General features: G+C 48.8%; 1 protein-coding gene across 2 annotated transcripts; it reads right to left on the minus strand.

Annotated features, from left to right (window-relative positions):
* Nucleotides 1–38: 38 nt before the first annotated feature.
* RARS1 (arginyl-tRNA synthetase 1) lies at nucleotides 39–18,803 on the minus strand. Of its 2 annotated transcripts, XM_056349389.1 has the most exons (16): nucleotides 18,703–18,803; nucleotides 16,878–16,977; nucleotides 12,865–12,999; nucleotides 12,168–12,356; nucleotides 8,385–8,496; nucleotides 7,271–7,371; nucleotides 6,679–6,800; nucleotides 6,231–6,351; nucleotides 5,793–5,922; nucleotides 5,368–5,472; nucleotides 4,271–4,449; nucleotides 3,646–3,755; nucleotides 2,687–2,792; nucleotides 1,462–1,634; nucleotides 571–818; nucleotides 39–187 (listed from the first exon to the last, which is right to left on the minus strand). In XM_056349389.1, exons 4-16 carry the CDS (start codon nucleotides 12,318–12,320, stop codon nucleotides 78–80), a joined length of 1,770 nt encoding a protein of 589 aa, XP_056205364.1. In that variant the 5' UTR covers nucleotides 12,321–12,356; nucleotides 12,865–12,999; nucleotides 16,878–16,977; nucleotides 18,703–18,803; the 3' UTR covers nucleotides 39–77. The 2 variants fall into 2 exon arrangements, with proteins under 2 accessions (XP_056205364.1, XP_056205363.1); XM_056349388.1 differs by lacking the exon at nucleotides 16,878–16,977 and having other exon boundaries at nucleotides 18,703–18,785.
* Between the last annotated feature and the right edge of the window lie 265 nt (nucleotides 18,804–19,068).

A 19,068-nucleotide genomic window follows, 5' to 3' on the forward strand; every position in this document is an offset into this window, starting at 1 on the left:
GGTATCTTCCCTTACCACAACGGACATCAACACCTCCAGTTGTTTAAGTGCCTTTATTGTCACCGCACAGGGAACAGCTACATCCTCTGCACCGGCTTAATCCCCAGGATGTCGAACCCTTTGGCCATGACAGTGGCAGTGGCTTCACACAGCAGCAGCCTCCACATGTTCACCTTCACAATCTGGCCTGCAAAACACCAACACAAGAGATGCAACAGCTGCTCAGAGCAATGAATGCTGCCTTCCCCAGGGGAACCCCATCAGCCACAGCCTGGCCCTGGGGCTGGGCACACTTGAGCCCCCTCCCGTTCTCCCCAGGCCAGGCAGACTGACCGGCCCTTGTGCTTCCAGGTGCCTGGCTGCTTGCAACTCTCTACTCAACTTCCTGCTCCCAGGCAGTCGATACACCGGCTGCGCCAGCCACCCTCAGTCCTCCCACATGGACACCACTTGTTCTGCAGCAGCAAGCAGTGTGACAATGACCTTCCCAGCACAGGGAAACACCCTGCAGATTGTCTGTACCGTGGTATGTGACACAGGCACATACAACACCCCTAAGGCAACACTCACCACTCTGCCTGTCCTTCTCAACGCAGTAGCAGTTGTCATAGAACTCGGTGAAGGTGGTGGCCAGTTCATAAAGGTAGTCACAGAGCGTGTGCAACAACAGGTCCTCCAGGATTTTCTGCAGGATCTCAGGGAATCTCAGGATGCACTTGCCCAGTTTCCACTCCTTCTCATGGTCAAGGATAAGCACCTCCTCCCTGGCTGCCTTCTGCAGCATCTGCTCATCAATATTGGCCAGGCGAGCAATAGCCCTGAAATGGTGCAAAACAGGGTCTGCGGGTGAGGGTCCCACCGCTCCGCCTGCCCCAGGGCCAGCCTGCAGCTGGTCACGTGCCTGGCCCAGGCCACCTGCTGACCTTCTCACTTGCCCAGTGCTGAGTTACCAGGCCTGAAGGGAGCAATCATCCCTGGGAACGCACGGGGAGGCGCTCCCTGCGGAGCGATGCAGCAAGGCACAGCAGAGGAACAGGGAGCCAGGGGTGTGCTCTGGGCACACGTGTCGGCAAGGGCTGCTGGTGCTGCCACGCAAACCAGGGCTTAGGGTGCCAGAAAAACTGTGTGGGGTATGGTAAAACCCGAGGTCAGCAGCTGCTGGAACGCTGGCTCACCCTTGTTCCAGCCACCCAGATCCTCTAATGGAACTACCAGAAACTCCCAGTTTCCTCCCTGCTGCCTAAAAGCCTAGGTAAGCTGCACAGAGGAGCCGTGTCTCAGTTAGCAGAGGACACCACTTCCAATGACAAATAAAATCTTGCCTTTGCCTAAGCCGGAACAGGGGTGGTTCGTAAGAAAAGACAGCTAACAGCACTGGTGCGACTAAGCCACCCCTTTCCCACGAAGATACAGAGAACGTAAAAAAACAACTCCAAGCAACTCCCTGCGCACTCAACCTACCTGATCCGTGTGAAAGCATACAGCAAATAAGCAGCTGTATTTCCTCGGTCATCCAGCATCTTGTCAAAGGAGAACACGTAATCATTTAGTCTGTTGTGGGAGAGATCTGCATATTTAATACATCCAAAAGCAACTGATGTCTGGGCAGCTTTCAGCTCTTCTGGTGTGAGGACCTGTTGCAATTTCAAAACAGGTAACAGTAAGAACGTTACACTGGCATCACAAACCACAACAGCCCTGGCCCCTCAGCCTGGCTGAAGAGGAAAGCCCAGGCTGCTGAGGGGGTTTTACGCATGTGGTACTCAGTGAAAGGCTCACACCCACTCTTCCACCTCGGGGCACCAGACAGCCTCACATCCACCCCTCGCCTCTCTTGCAGTCAAAGGGCACTGCAGCCCTGCCCGGGGGCCTTGAGAATACACAGGACCTCTGTGCCCCAGCTCGTACCATCTATCTGCCATACAGGCTTGACGACTATACTGTGCTACTGCTTCTTACAACTGTGTGTACACAGAACAAACATGTGGCCCTCCTCCTACCCTTGCAGAGCATTTTGGACAGTCCAAACACTCACAAAACCCCTCTCTGGTGGAACAGTGCCCTGTCAGCATGGCAAAGCACTTTGTGTCTGACTCCCATGAGGCCTTGGGAGATTTTCTGCCCAGTTTGGTCCAGGCTATCAAGATGCAAGACAGACAGAAATCTCATTCAGCAAAGGAATTCCAGGAAACTCAGCCACAGCCTCCAAGGGAAAGGGTGAAGCCAAGTGCCCTGCAGATCCCCACGCATCCGTCCCCAGAAGTCACTGCTAGCCCAGCAGGCCAAGGCTGCAGCTTTATATTCTGCCTCCACCTCCTGCATTGCAGCGGCGGGGGGGAGTCACAGCTGTTGCCATCGCACCAGGGAGACCTGGACTGTACCTGCAAGGCCCAGCTCTCCAGTCCCACCCTCAAAAAGCTCTGCAGCACCAGCCATTGGCCAGCACGCTGGCTACAGCTCACATTTTCTCACTGCCATGTACTCGGGGACACTGCTCTTTCCCCATGCCAGCATCTTGCTGAACTACAATCAAATAATGACGCTGACTGAGCACACAACCCACAGCATCTCCTGGGTGGTCTGGCAGTGTCCGTATTCTCAGCTCGCATCCAGAATCTGCAAAACCATGAGCCTGTGAACAAATCTGGGAAGTTCTCGGGAAAGATAAGCCATTTGTCACAACTACCTTGTCCCGTTCCTTGTCTTTCAGCTTGTCCATAGCTCGTTTCAGCCCTTCTTCCAGCAGATCTATAAGACGCACTGTATCCCCTGAACGAGTTTTGAACTTCTTCCTGAAAACACAGAGCCAAAATGACCACCTGCATAAGAGGTGGAACATGTCCAACCTCTGCCTAGGGTGCCACGTGTGCCAGGACATGCGTCAGAACTTCTTGCAGGGATTTCCACTGTTCACACCTTATGGCTTAATAAAAAAGCACATGCCCATGAACTCCTCCATATAGAGGAAACTGACATCACACAGACAGCTACAAATCTGAAGAGAATACCCGCCGGGTGGCTGGGAGGGGTGACCAGGAAGGCTCCAACAACCACAACTGTCCCACTTCCAGACATCAGTCAGGACACAATACCAGTGCCAGCCCCCTGCCCAGCCCAGCAAGTCACCTTTAATTCTGTAACAAACAGCAAACCCACCCAGTCTGCAATGGCACGTGACCTGCAGCGCACACCGGTTTAGCCACACCTTCACAGAGACACAAGAACAACTCCAGAGCACAAAGGCCTGGCTTGCACACAGGGCCACCAGAGGTTCTTTTCCCAACTTCAATTTCATTTACCAACGAGGCAGGCAGAAAATAATGGAAATCATGGCCTTTACCATTGCCATCTCCCAGCAGCCACATCAGCTTCCACCGGACTTCCACCAGACATTCCCAGTGCCCCTCCCCAAATGCCAAGCAGCAGAAGCCAGGCCCAAGAGGGAACCTGACCACAGCACCAGTGACTGTGTGGATCAAGGACCAGGACACACAGTTACAAATAACCATAGTGCTTTTTTTTTTTTTTTTTTTTTTTTTTTTTTTTTTTTGTATGCCACATACATACTTGTCAACAAACAAGAGCAAGTGTTCTGCATTCACTCAAACATCCTCTTCAAAGGGAAAAATACAGCCCCAAACTTACTTGTCTTCTCCCAGCACCACTCCGAATGCAGCATGGGCTACTCTGGTTACTTTGGGATCATACCAGCCGATCATCTGTCCAGCTGCAAACACTGTTTGTAAATGCACCGACTGCAAGGAACAAATACCAACAGCTAGTCCTCAACCCACTCCTCCTGGTAGCACTCCTTCCAGTAGTTTTCTGCCCAGCTTTATCTCCTTCACAACGAGACTTAAAATGTTTCTTAGCTCCACAGTCAAATTCCACTTCCAACAGCTCAACCTTCTAAAGAGTGTTCCTGGCTTACAGAAGCAGCTAGTGGCAAATTCCCATCACTGCTCAGATATGGAGCTGACAACCTTCCTCGGGTAAGGAGGGACCCAAGTCTAAACAGTACAAATCTCGTTCCAGACTCATCTGTTGAGATTCAGGCTTCACCCACCTTCAGTGGTAACTGGGTCTGTCCCTAATTGTTCTAGTCAGTTCTAAGGGCTCTTCATGGAGACTGCCAGCCACCAAACACCATTACTCCAATAAGGACAAGAGTAAATATACCAACCACACTAAAAAACTTCTACATTACTGTTGCACCCTTCATTTAACACACGTTCTGATGGTCCATGACAGCAGAGACTGGCATACTCACCTGCCCGCTGTCGACAACATAAATAAGGATATCAGCCTTCTCTTCACACAACCTGTGTTTAAGAGCAGCTAAGTCAGATGTGTCGTATGTGTAACCTCCATCTGATTTCATGATCGTCAATGGGACAGGAAAACCAGGGACAAACACAATCTTTCGGCCATCATCAACCTGGACAAATCCTAGAAAAGCAATGGAAAACATTCTGTGTTGTATCGTATAGGGAGGTTTATGGGCCAGCCCAGGCAGATGCACTTCCCTTCCCGGATTATACCAGAAAGAAAAGGCCATGTCCGCACATAATTAAATAATTAATGGCTCAAAATATGAAAAAATCTAAATGAGAACTCCCTCACCAACCAAGTCATGTTTTATGTTGCACTTCCAGAACTCAAGACCATGCACAAGGAAGTGGAACTGTACAGATCTGGCCTTACAGAAGAGACCTAACTGGATTTAATAACTCCTGCCACCGGCATCCAGGTTCACCTTTACAGTTGCAAAACCAGTATCACAAAGTATGTCATTAAAGGCAGCAGAAACTACTGAGATGCAATGAGGACTTTGCACAAAGTATTTCTGAGGTAAGATCGGTCAAAATGCTTCGGATGTTGAGACTCGAACTGCCAAATCCAGACAGGAACACACAGAACTAGAGACTTTTTACGCTCCATTTGGCTTCTTCCCAGACTCAAATGCCATGGTTTTCACAGAGATTTCTCAATGTTCCCACACAGTCACAACACTAAGACGGGGAAGTCTGTCATACATAACTCCTTGACCATTTACTAAGGATGCAATAAATTCCAGTAGTACCTTACGCTATTGCCTACAAAATATCACCAACAAACTGCTTTTTGTGTCAGCAAGAAAGATCCAAGCTTTTTGGAATGAAACATGTAAGAATCAATTCTGCTAATGCTCCTCTGTGAGGAAAAGCCACACAAGATCCACCCAGCACACGTGGCTGAGGAAAAGAGCAAGGGTGGGGAACATGCAACTTCAAAACCACCAGTCCTAAGCCTCGCTGAACAGGAGTGAGGTTACCTCACTCATCCGGACAGCTGCAGAATTTCTGACTCTGAGACCAAAATCCTCACCTTTATCTTCAAATTCTTTCACGATGTCTTTCATCATCTCATGGTAGAATGATTCCCCTCTCTCTATGAGTGTGATGTCCAAGCAGTTGTAGATTTTCTGGAACTCTTGACAAGGGAAACATAACAAAATACTTCCATTAAATGCACACAGTGGAATTAGTGGCATATGTTTACCAGTGGGCACAGCAAGTCCCTAAAGGCATCTTCCATCTCTTGGTCAAGCCATGAGACTAGGACTCAGGAGACAGAAGATTTAGCTGAAAGCCTCCACAGACAGCCCAGTACTTTGTATTAGCTCTTTTCTTTAGGCTTCTGATAGCAGTGTGGCAGTGATTTTCAAAATAAAAGAGGATGGACTCAGACATAAAGGTGAGGGAAGCCCCACTGTTCTACTGCCGAGACATGTTTCTGAATCTGACAGTCACCTTTCCGCGACACGTCACAGATCAGTTCCCATGCTTTAATGATGTCTGGGTTTTTGCTCTGCAGCAGCACCACACATTGGTAGGCACGTTTCTTAAATTCCTCCTCTGTGTCAAACCTCCTCTTGGATTCCTACAGTAAAACACACCACATGAAAAAGCACCGCCTTCCAGCCTGAACCAAGCTAACATTCCCAACAGGCTCTCCAAGCACACTCGTCTCAAGAGACAGAGGCAGCACGCTCACAAAGCCCTTTGATCATGCCCCCTGCAGACAACTCAGTACCACATACCGCAGCGCCTTACCCATGGCAGGTTACTGCAATCACTAGTAACAGTGATTCAACTCTTGTTTCTCCAAAACTAGCCTGCAATTTGTAAAGGTCCTCAATCTGCTCTTCAGATGTTGACATAATTATCACACTTCTTTGCTACAAATACCTTGTAAAAAGCTTGGAGATCCCCAATGGGAGGAGAAACCGTTAAGTAATCTGGAAATTTGTCTTGGAGGTGAGCAATGAGCATTCCAAACTGGGTGCCCCAATCTCCTAAATGGTTTAACCTTAAAGCAATTGAAGAGAACAGTAATAATGATTTCTCAAGCATATACTTTAAAAAACACGCATTTAAAAAATACATATTCTAGAAGAAGGAACACACGCAATATCAGAACCAAAACCAGGTAAGCCGCCCCCGCAATTTCACTGCAATGAAGCTGCTCCCCGTTTTGATTTCTAACCCTGCTACACTTCCTCAGCTTAGTACTTTACTACACACAAAGGATTGTTTGTTATGTGCTTATGAACAGACCAATACAGACCAAAGCACAGATATAGGTATTGCACAAATTCAGCAAAAAAGCCCACCACACCCAAAAATGGACTCTCACCTCAAAACATCATAACCTGCAAACTCAAACAGTCGGCACATACTTTCCCCAATGATAGTAGATCGCAGGTGGCCAACGTGCATCTCCTTTGCAATGTTAGGGGATGAAAAATCCACTACCACCTTGGACAGAATACCAAAGGAAAAAATGAATAAAAGGCAGCAGCCATTACCACACCTCCAGTGTTTAACCTGGGTTTTGGAGGGGGGGGCACACGTGGGAACACAGCTCACCTCCACCGACCCTCACACCCTTTGCCGCCAACAGCACGCAGCAAGGAAGGGCCAGCGGGGAACACCAGAGCAGGCATCCAGCCTGGGGCTCCGCTGCACCCACCCAGCAGTCAGGGGTCGCTCCCAAGCTGAGCCTGGCACACCAGGCCGTCCCTGGGCAGCCCTGTCCCTCACCCACCAGAGCACGGCCTACCCCACGGTCCCCGGTCCGTAAGTCACATCCCACCTGTCCTGCTGTAGCAACCAGCTGACAAGGACATCTGCTGCACAAATCATGGCGGGGCGAATTCCAAAGCTACCTGCAGTCCAGCACGTTTCATCTATATGGGAGCAGGCTGCCTATGCGCCCGCTGCCGTACCTTTTTCCTTTTGCCAACAGCTGGTGGTTGAATGCCATTCATCAATAAACTGCTCAGCTGCTTCGACACAAAATCCTTTCTCAAGTGGACATTGATAAAACCTTTAGAGGAGAAAACCAGCAGTGAGTGCTGGGGCTGCAGAGGTGCCTCAAACCACTTTTTGTTTCCTTCCCCCTTGGATTTCTGCTTCCTCACATCAAGGACAAGGACATAAGAAGTTAGCTTGACAAAACAGCAACAGGACAACAAAGCCGTCACTAGAAGACAGCTAGTCTTCTAGCTGTTCCCAGATAACAAAAGCTTGTTTCACACCACTGTAGCCTTTACTGCAAGAGTTAGATGCTGCAAGTTAAGTCTACTGAAGTAACTCCTTTATGCACACTGTCACTCAAAGGTGAATTTATAAAAACATTTTTTTTTGAGAAAATAAATAATCTTGCCAGGATTTGCAGCATGCAGAACCGGATCTTGCTTTGTGTCCCTTTTTTTGAATTGTTATCCTAAAACACAGTTTCACCTGGAATAACCCATGCTTGCGAGGTGACACTGTTTTACTTCTCCTGCTTCACAGAGCTAATGGATGAGCTTGTGCCCAAGCACCTGAAGAGCTGTGCCATGTGAATTTTGTGTTTATATTGAAGCCCTGAGGAATATGAGCCCCTGTATTTCTTCCTGGGCCACAGGGACAAAACAGATGCAGCAATGAATAACCTCCATGCTACTGCAGCATCTCCGTGCTGAGAGGACAAGACATCCTCTCCGAGCAAGCAACAGCGAGAAGGGCATATTGATTTTTGCTGTGATTTCATGATTGTAGCCAGATATGCATCACCAGTATTTGAAGGGAAAAAGCTGGTCCCTTAAGGATCAGTGGAAAAATTGCTAATTAAAGGGTTCACGATCGCACTTGCCAGTTCTAACAGAGGTACATTTTCTATTGCTGCATCGAGGGCTACAAAACTCACCAAGATAGAAAAAGCTAGTTCACCCTGTAAGTGGAGTTTTAAATCATGAAACAGTTAAACTCAACTCAGCTTCCCTGATCACTAACCAGTATAAAGTCACCCTATCAGGTTTAAAACATACAAAGTGTGCAACATGAAACTTATCTTACCAGGACCGGCAATTTCAACCTTCTCAATACACTCATTGGCAGGAATATTTTTTGATATTTTCTCAGCAATTTCTCTTGGGCTAACCTTCTGTTCCTTGGTTTTGAGCAGTATCTGAAACACAAGAAGATAAAGTAAAATTCAATCCTCCAAAACATTCTGCAGAGTGAAACAGAAAGCATAGCTACTGCAGCATTGAAAGATCCTCATGATCCTTTAGCTTCATAATGCAGAGACACACACGAAGAAAAACTTCTCTAGCAAATTTTAGATTAGATCAACTCTCTCTACACAGCACAAGTCTAAACTAGACCCAACATGTTCCTGCCTTCTGCTAAGAGCATTTAAAAAGTCCCTAAGTCAAAAGAAAATTTTCTAGGCTGTTTTTCAAAACCTGTGAAGTGGTTTGGGAAATCTGTATTTCTCTAAGCTACTAAAAGGGACAAACTCTTTAAAAACTAACATAGCTGGCACAGTCCTTCACACTGCTTCAAAATCCTGTTCACCAGTCTCACGGGTATCCTGAGCTCTGCCAGCATTCACATTTCAAGTTTTGAACCGTGCCTACAGTAGATGCTGAGTGTGGTTTCAGAGCAAGCCTGCTGATTTATGATTACAAGCAACCAAAGCAAACTGCCTTCAGTCCTACCTTAGACTCAGACTTAATAACTAAATAAAATCCAACAACTGAAGGAACGAAAGATAATCCTACCGCTGCCCAATTTTCTTCAAAGAGCATCAGAAAAATTGCTGGTAAAGTAGATCTCCTTTTCCCTCCAGACATAAATTGCCCACTGTGAGGAACTCAAAGAACACGATGCAAGTTCACACACAGCATCAGAATGGTTTGGGTTGGAAGGGACCTTCAGAGATCATCTAGTCCAAATCCAAAATTTCTCTGTCTGTTCCCAAAGCATCTTCTCACAGAGCTTTCTGCAAACCTTACAAAAACACCCTTGAGGAGGATTCTGTGAGCTAGCCCAACCCATCCTTTGCAAAACACTTCATTCACACTGTAAAAGATTACCACAGCTATTTGTTTCTGAGCACATGATTTTCCATTTTTTCTGTGATGTGTCTGAAAATCATCTATCACCTCACTTCCATCAAAGCCACAAAGAGCACGTACCGCTCTGCCAGCTCAGAATTTACACTCATGGCTGCCTGTGTTTGCTAAATGTGACTTCTACCTGAGTTTCAGCTTCCTGTTTAGGCTGTCATACAGTCGACCATAACAGGATCCTTACAAGATGGTAAAGGCTTAGAATGGGCAAGAAAAGAATACCTCTGTAGCCTTTAATGCTACTCAAAGTGCAAACTACAGGAAAAATAAATGCAAAACCAGATTATGGGCATGTCATACCAGGTTACAGGCCCGTCATCTGAACCATTCCAGGAACAGTCACCGTACTCCTATTACTCCAAGGAGCAAGCAGAGCTCCTGGCTCCAGCCCCAGGCATTAATATGCTAACGAGCTCCCAGGACAACAATATGCATTTGTGAGGGCTGTTTCCACATGGGAGCACTGCAGGGAGAGGTTATTGCCTGGCACGTACTAGTGCTGCCCTGAGTCAGGGCACCTCCTGCTCCTCTGGCAGTCGTGGTGACCAGCTCTACACAGGGGACACCCCAAGGGAGCAAGGCTTTACGGGGCACGTACACCGCAGTCAGTCTCTAAACTCAGGCCGACAGAAAGCACATCACCTGCTGCTCTCAGAGGCAAATGACTGCACTGCATCCCCTGGCTGTGCTGATACACTGAGTGTGCTGCATGTGTGAGCACCGCCCAGCTCTGGCCCAGCCTACGCAGCATGCCTTTCCAGGGAACAAGCTCTCCAGCCAAGGCCAGTACTAAGAACCCTTATTCAGCAGCACAGCTGACAGTCTGGATCTTGACGCCCTGGCTTGAAGGGGACTGTTCAGACACTGAGTTATGCAAACAACGTCAACGCTGAGAAGACAGGACTGCTTGAGAATCCCGACCACGACTTAATTGGGGTAAAGCAGCAGTCAAAAGCACGGCAAAGCTCTGAAAGCCCGTGTCAGTGCAGTCACCCAGGGTGCTCCTCTGGCTGCAGCCCAGTCACAATATGCTAATGAACCAAGGGAAGATGACACATATTTGTGAGGGCTGTTGCCACCTCGGCACTTCAGACCAAGAGCCTGCTGGCTGGCACGTATCGATGCTGCCTGGAGGTCAAACTCATTGTAGCAGGACAACAGACATAGTGGCTCCAGATGACAACCTGGGAGAGTAAATTCCACGCATGTTGGTGCAAGTCTGATGTCAAAATTACCAGGCTAACAGATAATAAAGGTGAACTGACAACAGAATGCTAAAAAAAAAAAAAAAAAAAAAAAATGTTGCTTCTGTTGAGACTGTGAAATAAAAGATCCGTAACTATAAAGTGTCTACCTATTCACTCAAAGGCATCAATGCACTGGAAGTTTGGGTGCTTTAGCACCTAAGCTAGAATGCACTACTTCTTTCACCCCACCTCCTGGTTTTACTTCAGCACAGTCCCAGCCCACTGAGTGACTATACTGAAGTGTCTCCTACTCTTGTCGGGTCCTCTTTAGTCAAGCATTTTCCAGAAAGCAGCAACGCCGTAATTTTCAAAGTAACTGCCGATACTAGCCAGGTTACAAAACCCCACCCCTTCCTCGCACACACAGGTGTCTGTAAAGTGGAGCCATTCTTAGAGTTGCCTAAAAGCCTCCAAGATCAGAACAATATAACAAACCCCCATGATTCCTGCTTTTTGCTCATTTAAAAGAAAATACAGCTGCCATCAACTATACACGGGGGGATGCCCACACCGACTCAGCAAACGCTTGGATAACTACAGCCAATAGGATAAGAACAAGAGCACAAACACTGTACGGAACAGCGCGCTCAAACATGAAAGGGCATTTGCCACGGGACTGAAAATGCTTAAAGGAGTACAATGATCAGGCAAATTCACCTGTAACCAGGGAATTACAAAGAGACTTTTGAAACAATGGCATCAGCTAAAGAAATATGAAGGACGGCCGCTGAGCAGTGGTCTACACTTGGTTGGATGCTGTGAGGTGCTTCATGCGCACCACAGCTGCGCTGGCCAGAAAACGACCCATGCCACCAGATGCCACGAGTGGCACATGCTGCAGCTGACAGAGGGCAGCTCAGGCTGCAGCATGCAGGGACCTGTGCCCCAGCCGGGCGCACAGGGCCCCTTCCCACTGCTGCGTCAGGAAGCTGCAGCACCAGCAGGATGCGTGCGCGAAAGGGGAACCCTCACTCCTGGAGATGTTCAGAACTCACCTGCCCTGTGAGAAGGGTGTGTGTGCACAAGTGTGTGTGGGGACATTATACTTTCCTGGTGTTACAGAAGAGCATTTAGAGATTTGCAGGTGTTTATCACCATTTTGTAACTGCCTAGACTTGTAATTTATTGTTTTGCTGATATTAGTTCCAAAATATAGCTTACCAATTAGTAGTTAATTGCACATCATTAGTAAATCGATGTGGCACTTAAATCCTATTTTGATTTAGATCCCATGACCGGAGAAATCTTTCTGTGTGACAAGTTACCCTCTCATACCAGTCATCTATAAAGAGGTTTAAAGGTCTACTGTGTGAGAGCCGATGAGCTGTTAGATACTCACTGAATTCTCAGCCCAGAGAAGGCAACAAGCCTGGAAGAGGTCCAATATTGCAACCCTCACTGCACTGTCTACCACCTAGCTTACAACAGACAGCATCCCCGTTTTTTCTTCTCTTTGTAAGATCACTGAGACATACCTGCGTTATGCCCATGGCGCTGTTACACTGGTAATCCCCAAATTTGGGCTGCTGACTTGGCGTCACCACTAGTGGAGGGTTTTCTAAATCTGGGTAGGCAGCTTGAATAGCAGCTCCAAAGATCTCCTGAAGACAGCTGTTGATATTAATCATGCTTTTTGCTGTTTTACTTCTTTCCTCTTGAAGGCTCTGAAAAAACAAAATCCAGAAGGTTAAATTCGCAACATCTGAGGAGCCGTTACATCCCACTTCTTTCCTTGGCTGCCTGGCAAAGCATGGCTGACAGATTTGACCGACACCTCTAGGCACAGGAGCGACAACATCCACAACACAAAAATCATGTGACTCTTCTCCCTTTGAACCTCCCAGCACAAACACCTCCCCTGAACGCAGGGCTGCATTACTTCTCACACCTTTGTCAGTGATCCTGGTGGAGGCCTCAGCTGGGCTGCCCCTTATGTGACTAGCCAAGACTCGACACTGTGGGCTTATTAACCTACTGACATTTTTCATAAAGTAGATTTCTGTTTAAGAAACCAAGAAATATCTGATGTGCCACCAACAACTAAGGCATCAGAATGCAGAGTGAGCACGCCGTCACACATCACCAGCTGTAACAAGCTGACATCGTTTATTTAGCTTGTCTTAATGAGGACAAAACCACACATGCTACAGCATTAACTCTTTGTTCCCTTACCTTTTGGAGAAAATTTAATCGATACTTAAGTTTTGCATTTTCGTCTCGCAAGCCTTCCAAACTCGGGGAGACTCCCAAGCATCCAAAGTTTTTCAAACGCTCGATTTCTGCAGTTAACAACTTGATCTCGTTTTCCTGAAAAGCAAATTAAATTGTCACACAGTAATTCTTGGAGTGGTGGGAAGAAGGTGAGCTGCTGCAAGATCTCAGATACAGTTCTAGTTTTGCCTCATAAAGGTTACAGCAATGATGTTTAAGTTGAACAAATCCAAACAATTAATGCTCAAAGGTGGTTTCTATTTGTGTCAAAAACAGAGATTCTGAAATATTCTTAAAGAAGAGTCAGCAAGATAATAATCTCACTAAGACAGAAGTACAAGGAAGACAACACGTCATCCTAATAAAATATATTCCTAAAATAAGCACTTTCTCCAGTTTTTTTTAATCTAATAAAGATGTCAAAGGATTTGACTCAAAATTCCCTAAAGCCTCTGTCTGCCAGTTTCACCATCTCACAGGCCACTGTTTCTCTTCCAGAGGATGAAACCACAATGACTCACACAACCCCAGCAAACTCAAGCACCAACTGGAGACAGAAATGCCCAGGAGTACCGCGTGCTGCTGCACCGGGGAATTCACCGGGCCATTTCTGCCATGCCCACTCACTTCCATGTTCCACACAACCCTTCCTTCCCTGCCTCCAACGTGGCTTCTCCCTTCCAACCGACATGAGGCATTCAAGAGGCATCAGGAATTTCAGGTGGACCCCTATGCTCCAAATACATTTCCCTGCGTTTCTCCATATCCCTCCAGACTTCACAGCCCGGGACACCGGCAAACGTTCCAACAGCCTTAGCCCAACGGTGGGAGGCTGCTGCAAGGAGCAGTACTTTCCCTCACCCCACCTCCTACAGAAACCAAGTATCTGAAACTCCATCTCTGTTGTCCGATTCTTGTCGTCCCCCCCCCACCCCGTAACAGGCTTTGTGCCCATCAGCCACAAACCTGGCTCACAAATAGGTGCCCGGAGGCTACTGAAAATGGACTCAGTGCGGCTAGGAGGGAGAGGCAGCTGGAAGGGCAGTGAGCACCCCCTACCCTGGCTGCCTACCCTGGCTGTGAGCATCCCCCCAACCCTGGCTGGCCAGCCCCTCAGCTGACTCATTCAGGCTCTCCTCTACCACCACTCCCACAGCAGGAGGCAGCTCAGGCCCTTCTGTAGGCAAACAGGCCACCAAACCTTATCAGAAAGGGCTCATTTACTTTGTTGCTCTTGAAACAATCAGAAGTAAGGAGAGAAAAAAAAAAAAAAAAAAAGGCCATCAAACCTTCTGGTCTTATATGTCCACCTAAACAACCCAACCGCTCCCACAAATGCCGCTATAACTGCCTGCAGATGCTCAAAAACCCTAAGCTGAGCCAAAACACTCTTGAGATCAGCCTATTTGCGGACCGAGCTAAAAATCCCCGCTTTCAGGTCATTCTGCATTTGCACTTCAGCTTCCAGTGCACTTCTTTTTACAGCTTCAAGGTCTCCTCTGCTACAGGATGCTTCCTGCAGGTTCACATTTGAAGAAAGAGGACTTTGAGGAAAAAACCCTCTTTCTCAAAATCTCTGGTTTGGCATTTGGCCAACTAAAATAATTGCACAGCACAGCTGTATCTCATAACTAACTCACTCCCAATAGTTCATTGCAGCTTTTCCTTCTGCAGCCCATCACTTCTTTTTTTAACCAAGGCAGACACACCCCTCCCTCCCCAATCAGACTGTTTTCCTCTCACATACATATACATACCTTACCCCATAAAGCCAACAGAAAATATATTTTTTTTATTTTTGACTTTTCTTACCTGATCTGGTAGCATTTAATGTAACTTACAAACACATCTGAAAAAATTTCAGACTGAACTTCAAGTTTAAGAGAGATTTCATTTTTTTTGCATTCATTTGCAATGTTTTACAGTTATTTCACTGTAAGTTTAAGTAATCATTATTGTCACAAAACTGACTTAAAGGAACATTGGAGCAGCGACACGAATAACTGACGCCTCCCAACCCTAGAATGTGCTTTAAGAAGATAATATCACATTATCTTTAAACTGTCTGTCCACCCAGTACTACCTTCTCTCTAGCAGTCACCAGCTTCAGGTTAGCAACCCCCTTAGGAGAGCTTTGCATTGAGGACAAACATTGTCTAGATCCAGAAATTTGCATTCTGCTTTTGAAATTAAACCCACTACATATCCAAGCCCACAAGCAGCTCACACGTACTCCTCCTGCATTAAAAGACACCCCCCCGCCCCATTCTCAAGCAATAACTGCCAAAGTATTTCAGTACCATTGGCAAACTTTTCAGAACAGAAGTTCAATTTGGATTTTCCTCCATAACCATAAATGCCTCTGGCTACCCAAGTTAAGACCTGCAGGAGGTGAGATGACCAGTATCTTACTGGAGCTTCTTTCCATATTGTTAGGCTACCAGAGAGGATGAGGAAAGAGCTTCATCCACATGCACGGCCAGAACCCAGAACAAGGGGTTTCAGGAATCGCTGATCTCTGGGGCAGACGTCTGGCCCAAACAGCTTTTCCCACACAAATACAGGGTGACAATTAGTATCTTAATTGCTTGGATTTGGCCAGGAGGTAAAAAACTCTGAAACAATGTCACAGTTCAGTAAGTCTCATCTACTTTCCCATGACTGCACCAAACCAGCAAATTCAACAGCACAGGTGCCTGCAGGTAGGAGGCATTCAGGCTGGCCCCATTTCAGATTTGGCCAAGCCCAACGTGTCAGCCCAGTCTGCCACATTTTCCTATCATGTTTTGCGTTCCTCTTCTTCAGAAAGTTTCAGTAGCAGTCCTTATGTTACTTGAGTGGGAACTGAAAGCAAGGGGTTTCACCACGGCAACCTAGTTGCCTACCCCAATACTGCTGCTGCCATTTAAGTCTCCTTTCCTGTGCTTATCAACAGCTAATACAGATAATGAAATGAACTTTTCATTCAAAACCACTCAGCAGAAAAGCCTGAACTCATCAATGATTACACCAAGCTCCAGAATCGATGGGGTTAAGATCACAACAGCTAGGCTGGGACAGCCACACAGCCTCAAAACTGGCAGCAAGGGCACCCTGGTTCATGGGCCAGTCAGGATGGGACCTCTCACAACCCCCCCTCTCTGGGAACCAGAGACAGGACATGGGAAATGGAATGAAGCTGCATCAGGGGAAGTTCAGACTGTACATCAAGAGAATGCTATTCACTGAGAAGGTGGTGGGTCACTGGAACAGGCTCCCAGGCTCATGGCACCAAGCCTGTCAAAGATCAGGGAGTGTCTGGACAACACTCTTAGCCATGTTGTTTAGTTTTAGGTAGTCCTGTGGGAGTCTGTGATCCCTTACAACTTGAGCTATGCTATGCCTCTATGACCCCCACACCCATGACCATGTTGCCAAGCTCGCCTGGAAAAAGGTATTTAGGGATGTTGTAGACAAGATATAAGGAAGAAATTCCTCACTGTGAGGGTGGTGAGGCGCTGGCCCAGGCTGCCCAGAGCAGCTGGGAGTGCCCCATCCCTGGGATGCTCAGGGCCAGGCTGCAAGGGGCTGGGTCTGCCCTCCACCTGCCCTGGCGGAGGGTGACCCTGCCCCGGCAGGGGGGTTGGACTAGATCATCTTTAACGTCCCTTCCAACCCAAACCATTCTATGATTCATTCTATAATTCTATGACCATCTGTGAATGCTAAGATGTTATTAAAAGGATACTATAAATTCTACATTCTTTCTGAAAAACAAGCTATTACATTAGACTACAGATACCCCTTGTAACTCCTCTCTCACAGAACTATCCGAGTAAGGAAGGGAGACAATGTCAATACAGTTTTTATCTATAAAACGTGTAACTGAGAGAAGGAAAGAAGAAGCTGCTGTTCAGGACATAAAATGTCACCTCCTGGATTAATCTACCTGCACAGCCCTGGACGTATGACAACTTGTCAGTAAAGGGTCATACCTGATGACCACCTCATGAGAAGCTGCAGGAATTACATGAGGCCATGCTGACATCTCCAAGGGCTCTTTGGTCAGCTGAGTACTAGAAATCTTCCCCTCACCTGTGAATACAAAAAAACTACAGCTTTTTCAATAGGACCAAAATCATCCTTACATTTTCCCTTAGCACATAAGAATGTCTTCCAAAGATCCCACTGAGATAACACAAAAATTGCATAGGCTTCTGTCTCTAGGACTTAATGTGATACAGATTTTCTCATCATCATATTTGAAAAAAAAAAAGGGGGGGTGTGTTAGAGAATGAGTGAGCGAGCAGAAGCGAGAGAGAGCATGGCCTGAGAAAGTATGGCAAATGGACCAGAGCACCTCTCTTCTTTCACCTCCTTCTTGCTTCCTACATGTTTTTATCTCTGCTCCTGCTCTGCCAAGCCTTTGCTGAGCCGGCTCAATGCAGTAACTCAGCACACACTCCGCTCTTTGTTGTGTTATTTTCCTGAGGCTCAATGCAGTAACTCAGCACACACTCCGCTCTTTGCTGTGTTATTTTCCTGATGAGCTAACGATTCCTTGCATCTGGCTCACAACAGGCTCCAGGGCACACTGGACCTGGCCCCAGGGAGCACGTGGCTGGTAGTGAGATGACAGGTAGATTCAGGCTCCACATGGCCTCCTTCAGCCTCCTGGAGCCGAAAAACTGAACACTGCCCCCCCTGCTTTGCTCCAAAGTGACTGGAATTCGTTTATGAACTAAAGATCACACAGCACTAACAGCAAAGAGCCAACTGCCTTGCCAGAGTATCTGAGATGCCCTTCCTGTCCTAGCAGCCTCAAAAGATAAGCCCAAAAAACAACGGCAAAAAGGAGCTGCAGAGATTCAACAGCCAGATTTATTATCTCAGTATTTTAGGGCAGTGCTTACCATATGTTGAATTGTGAGTAGAAATGTACTGAAAAGTTGCTTAAGAACACACGTGCATGGCAGGCAAAAAGCACAAGCCAGAATCTCTGTTACATGCTCTTGGGGCAATATATGAGAATTTTACCTGTCGGATTCAAAGTTTTCCTGAAGCTGCCTCTGTACTCTACTGTCAATACCTATCATTGACTAAGACAGACCGGTCACTGATTTTTTTTAATTATTATTATAATCACGGCTTTCAAAGGGAAATGGCTGTCCCCATCCTTCTTCCCAGCCCTAAGCACCTTACACCTGCTGTAATCCCGTTCGCAAGAGCCAGGCCCGCGCGGGCAGCGCCCCCCGGACCCTCCTGCGCCGCGCCCGGCTCCAGGCCGAGCCCCGCACGGCCACCACAGCGCGCGGCCAGCGACAGCACCGGCACAGCGCGCTCGGGCGGCAACAGCAAAGCCCCGCGGGACGGCTCCCCGCTGCCTTTGGTTTTCTGGGCATTTTTTTTTGCCGAACTTCCCCTCGGACCGTCCCCCCGCAAAGCGCCGCGAGCCGAACCGCAGGCCCCGGCCGCCGGCACGACTCGGCTCCGGGGGAGCGGCGGGCGCGTCTGCTCCGCTCTGTCCCGGGCGAGCCCGGAGCCGCCGGGTGGGCGCTTCGGCCGCGGCCCGCGCCCGGCCCTGCCCCGGCCTCCTCCCCACCGCCGCCGCCGCCGCCTCCTCTGCCCCGCAGAGACCCCCAGGGCCCTCCCCGGCGGCGCGGCGGCCCAGGGGCCGTGCCCCGCTCGGCCCCAGCCGAAGCCGCCTGCAGCGCAACCGGGCCCTCCAGGGAGCCGCTATCGGCAGGGCCCAGTCCCGGCTGTGCCGCGCCCCCGGCCGTGCCCTACCCCCTCCCGGCCCCCGGCCGTGCCCCCCCGCACCTGCCGCGCCAGCCGAGCTGCCGACTGCGCCACGCGCGCTTCCATCCTCGGGCGGCCGGAAGCAGCAGGCAGCGGCAGCGGAAGCGCGGCGGCGGGGGAGGGGCTACGGCGCGGCGGCAGCGCCCCCGGGCGCCGGGAGGACCCCGGTGGCGGAGGGGCGGGGGCGGGTTCCTCCGTGCGAGGGGAGCCCTGGGCTGTCAGCGCCGCCGGCCCCCGCCGTGTAAGAGCGAAGCTGCGGAGGGGCTGCCGCGGTGCCGCTCCGGAGGGCGAGGCTCCCCCCGTCCGCCCGCGGGGGGCACAGAATGCGCCGGGGCGAGGGGCTGCTGGCGAGGGGCCGCCCGCCCGGGGCTGTCCCGCCGCTGGCGG

The sequence above is a fragment of the Falco biarmicus genome, chromosome 8 (genome assembly GCF_023638135.1).
Source record: "Falco biarmicus isolate bFalBia1 chromosome 8, bFalBia1.pri, whole genome shotgun sequence".
NCBI lineage: Eukaryota > Metazoa > Chordata > Aves > Falconiformes > Falconidae > Falco > Falco biarmicus.

What these genes read in the sequence shown, in the direction of transcription:
- RARS1 (XM_056349388.1), bottom strand. Translation starts at nt 18,747, where the DNA reads ATGGAAGCGCGCGTGGCGCAGTCGGCAGCTCGGCTGGCGCGGCAG. An exon ending in CTGTGACGTGTCGCGGAAAG is followed by an intron (nt 5,473 to 5,792) that starts GTGACTGTCAGA and finishes TCCCTTGTCAAG; the next exon opens with AGTTCCAGAAAATCTACAAC. An exon ending in TATGCTTTCACACGGATCAG is followed by an intron (nt 819 to 1,461) that starts GTAGGTTGAGTG and finishes GCACCATTTCAG; the next exon opens with GGCTATTGCTCGCCTGGCCA.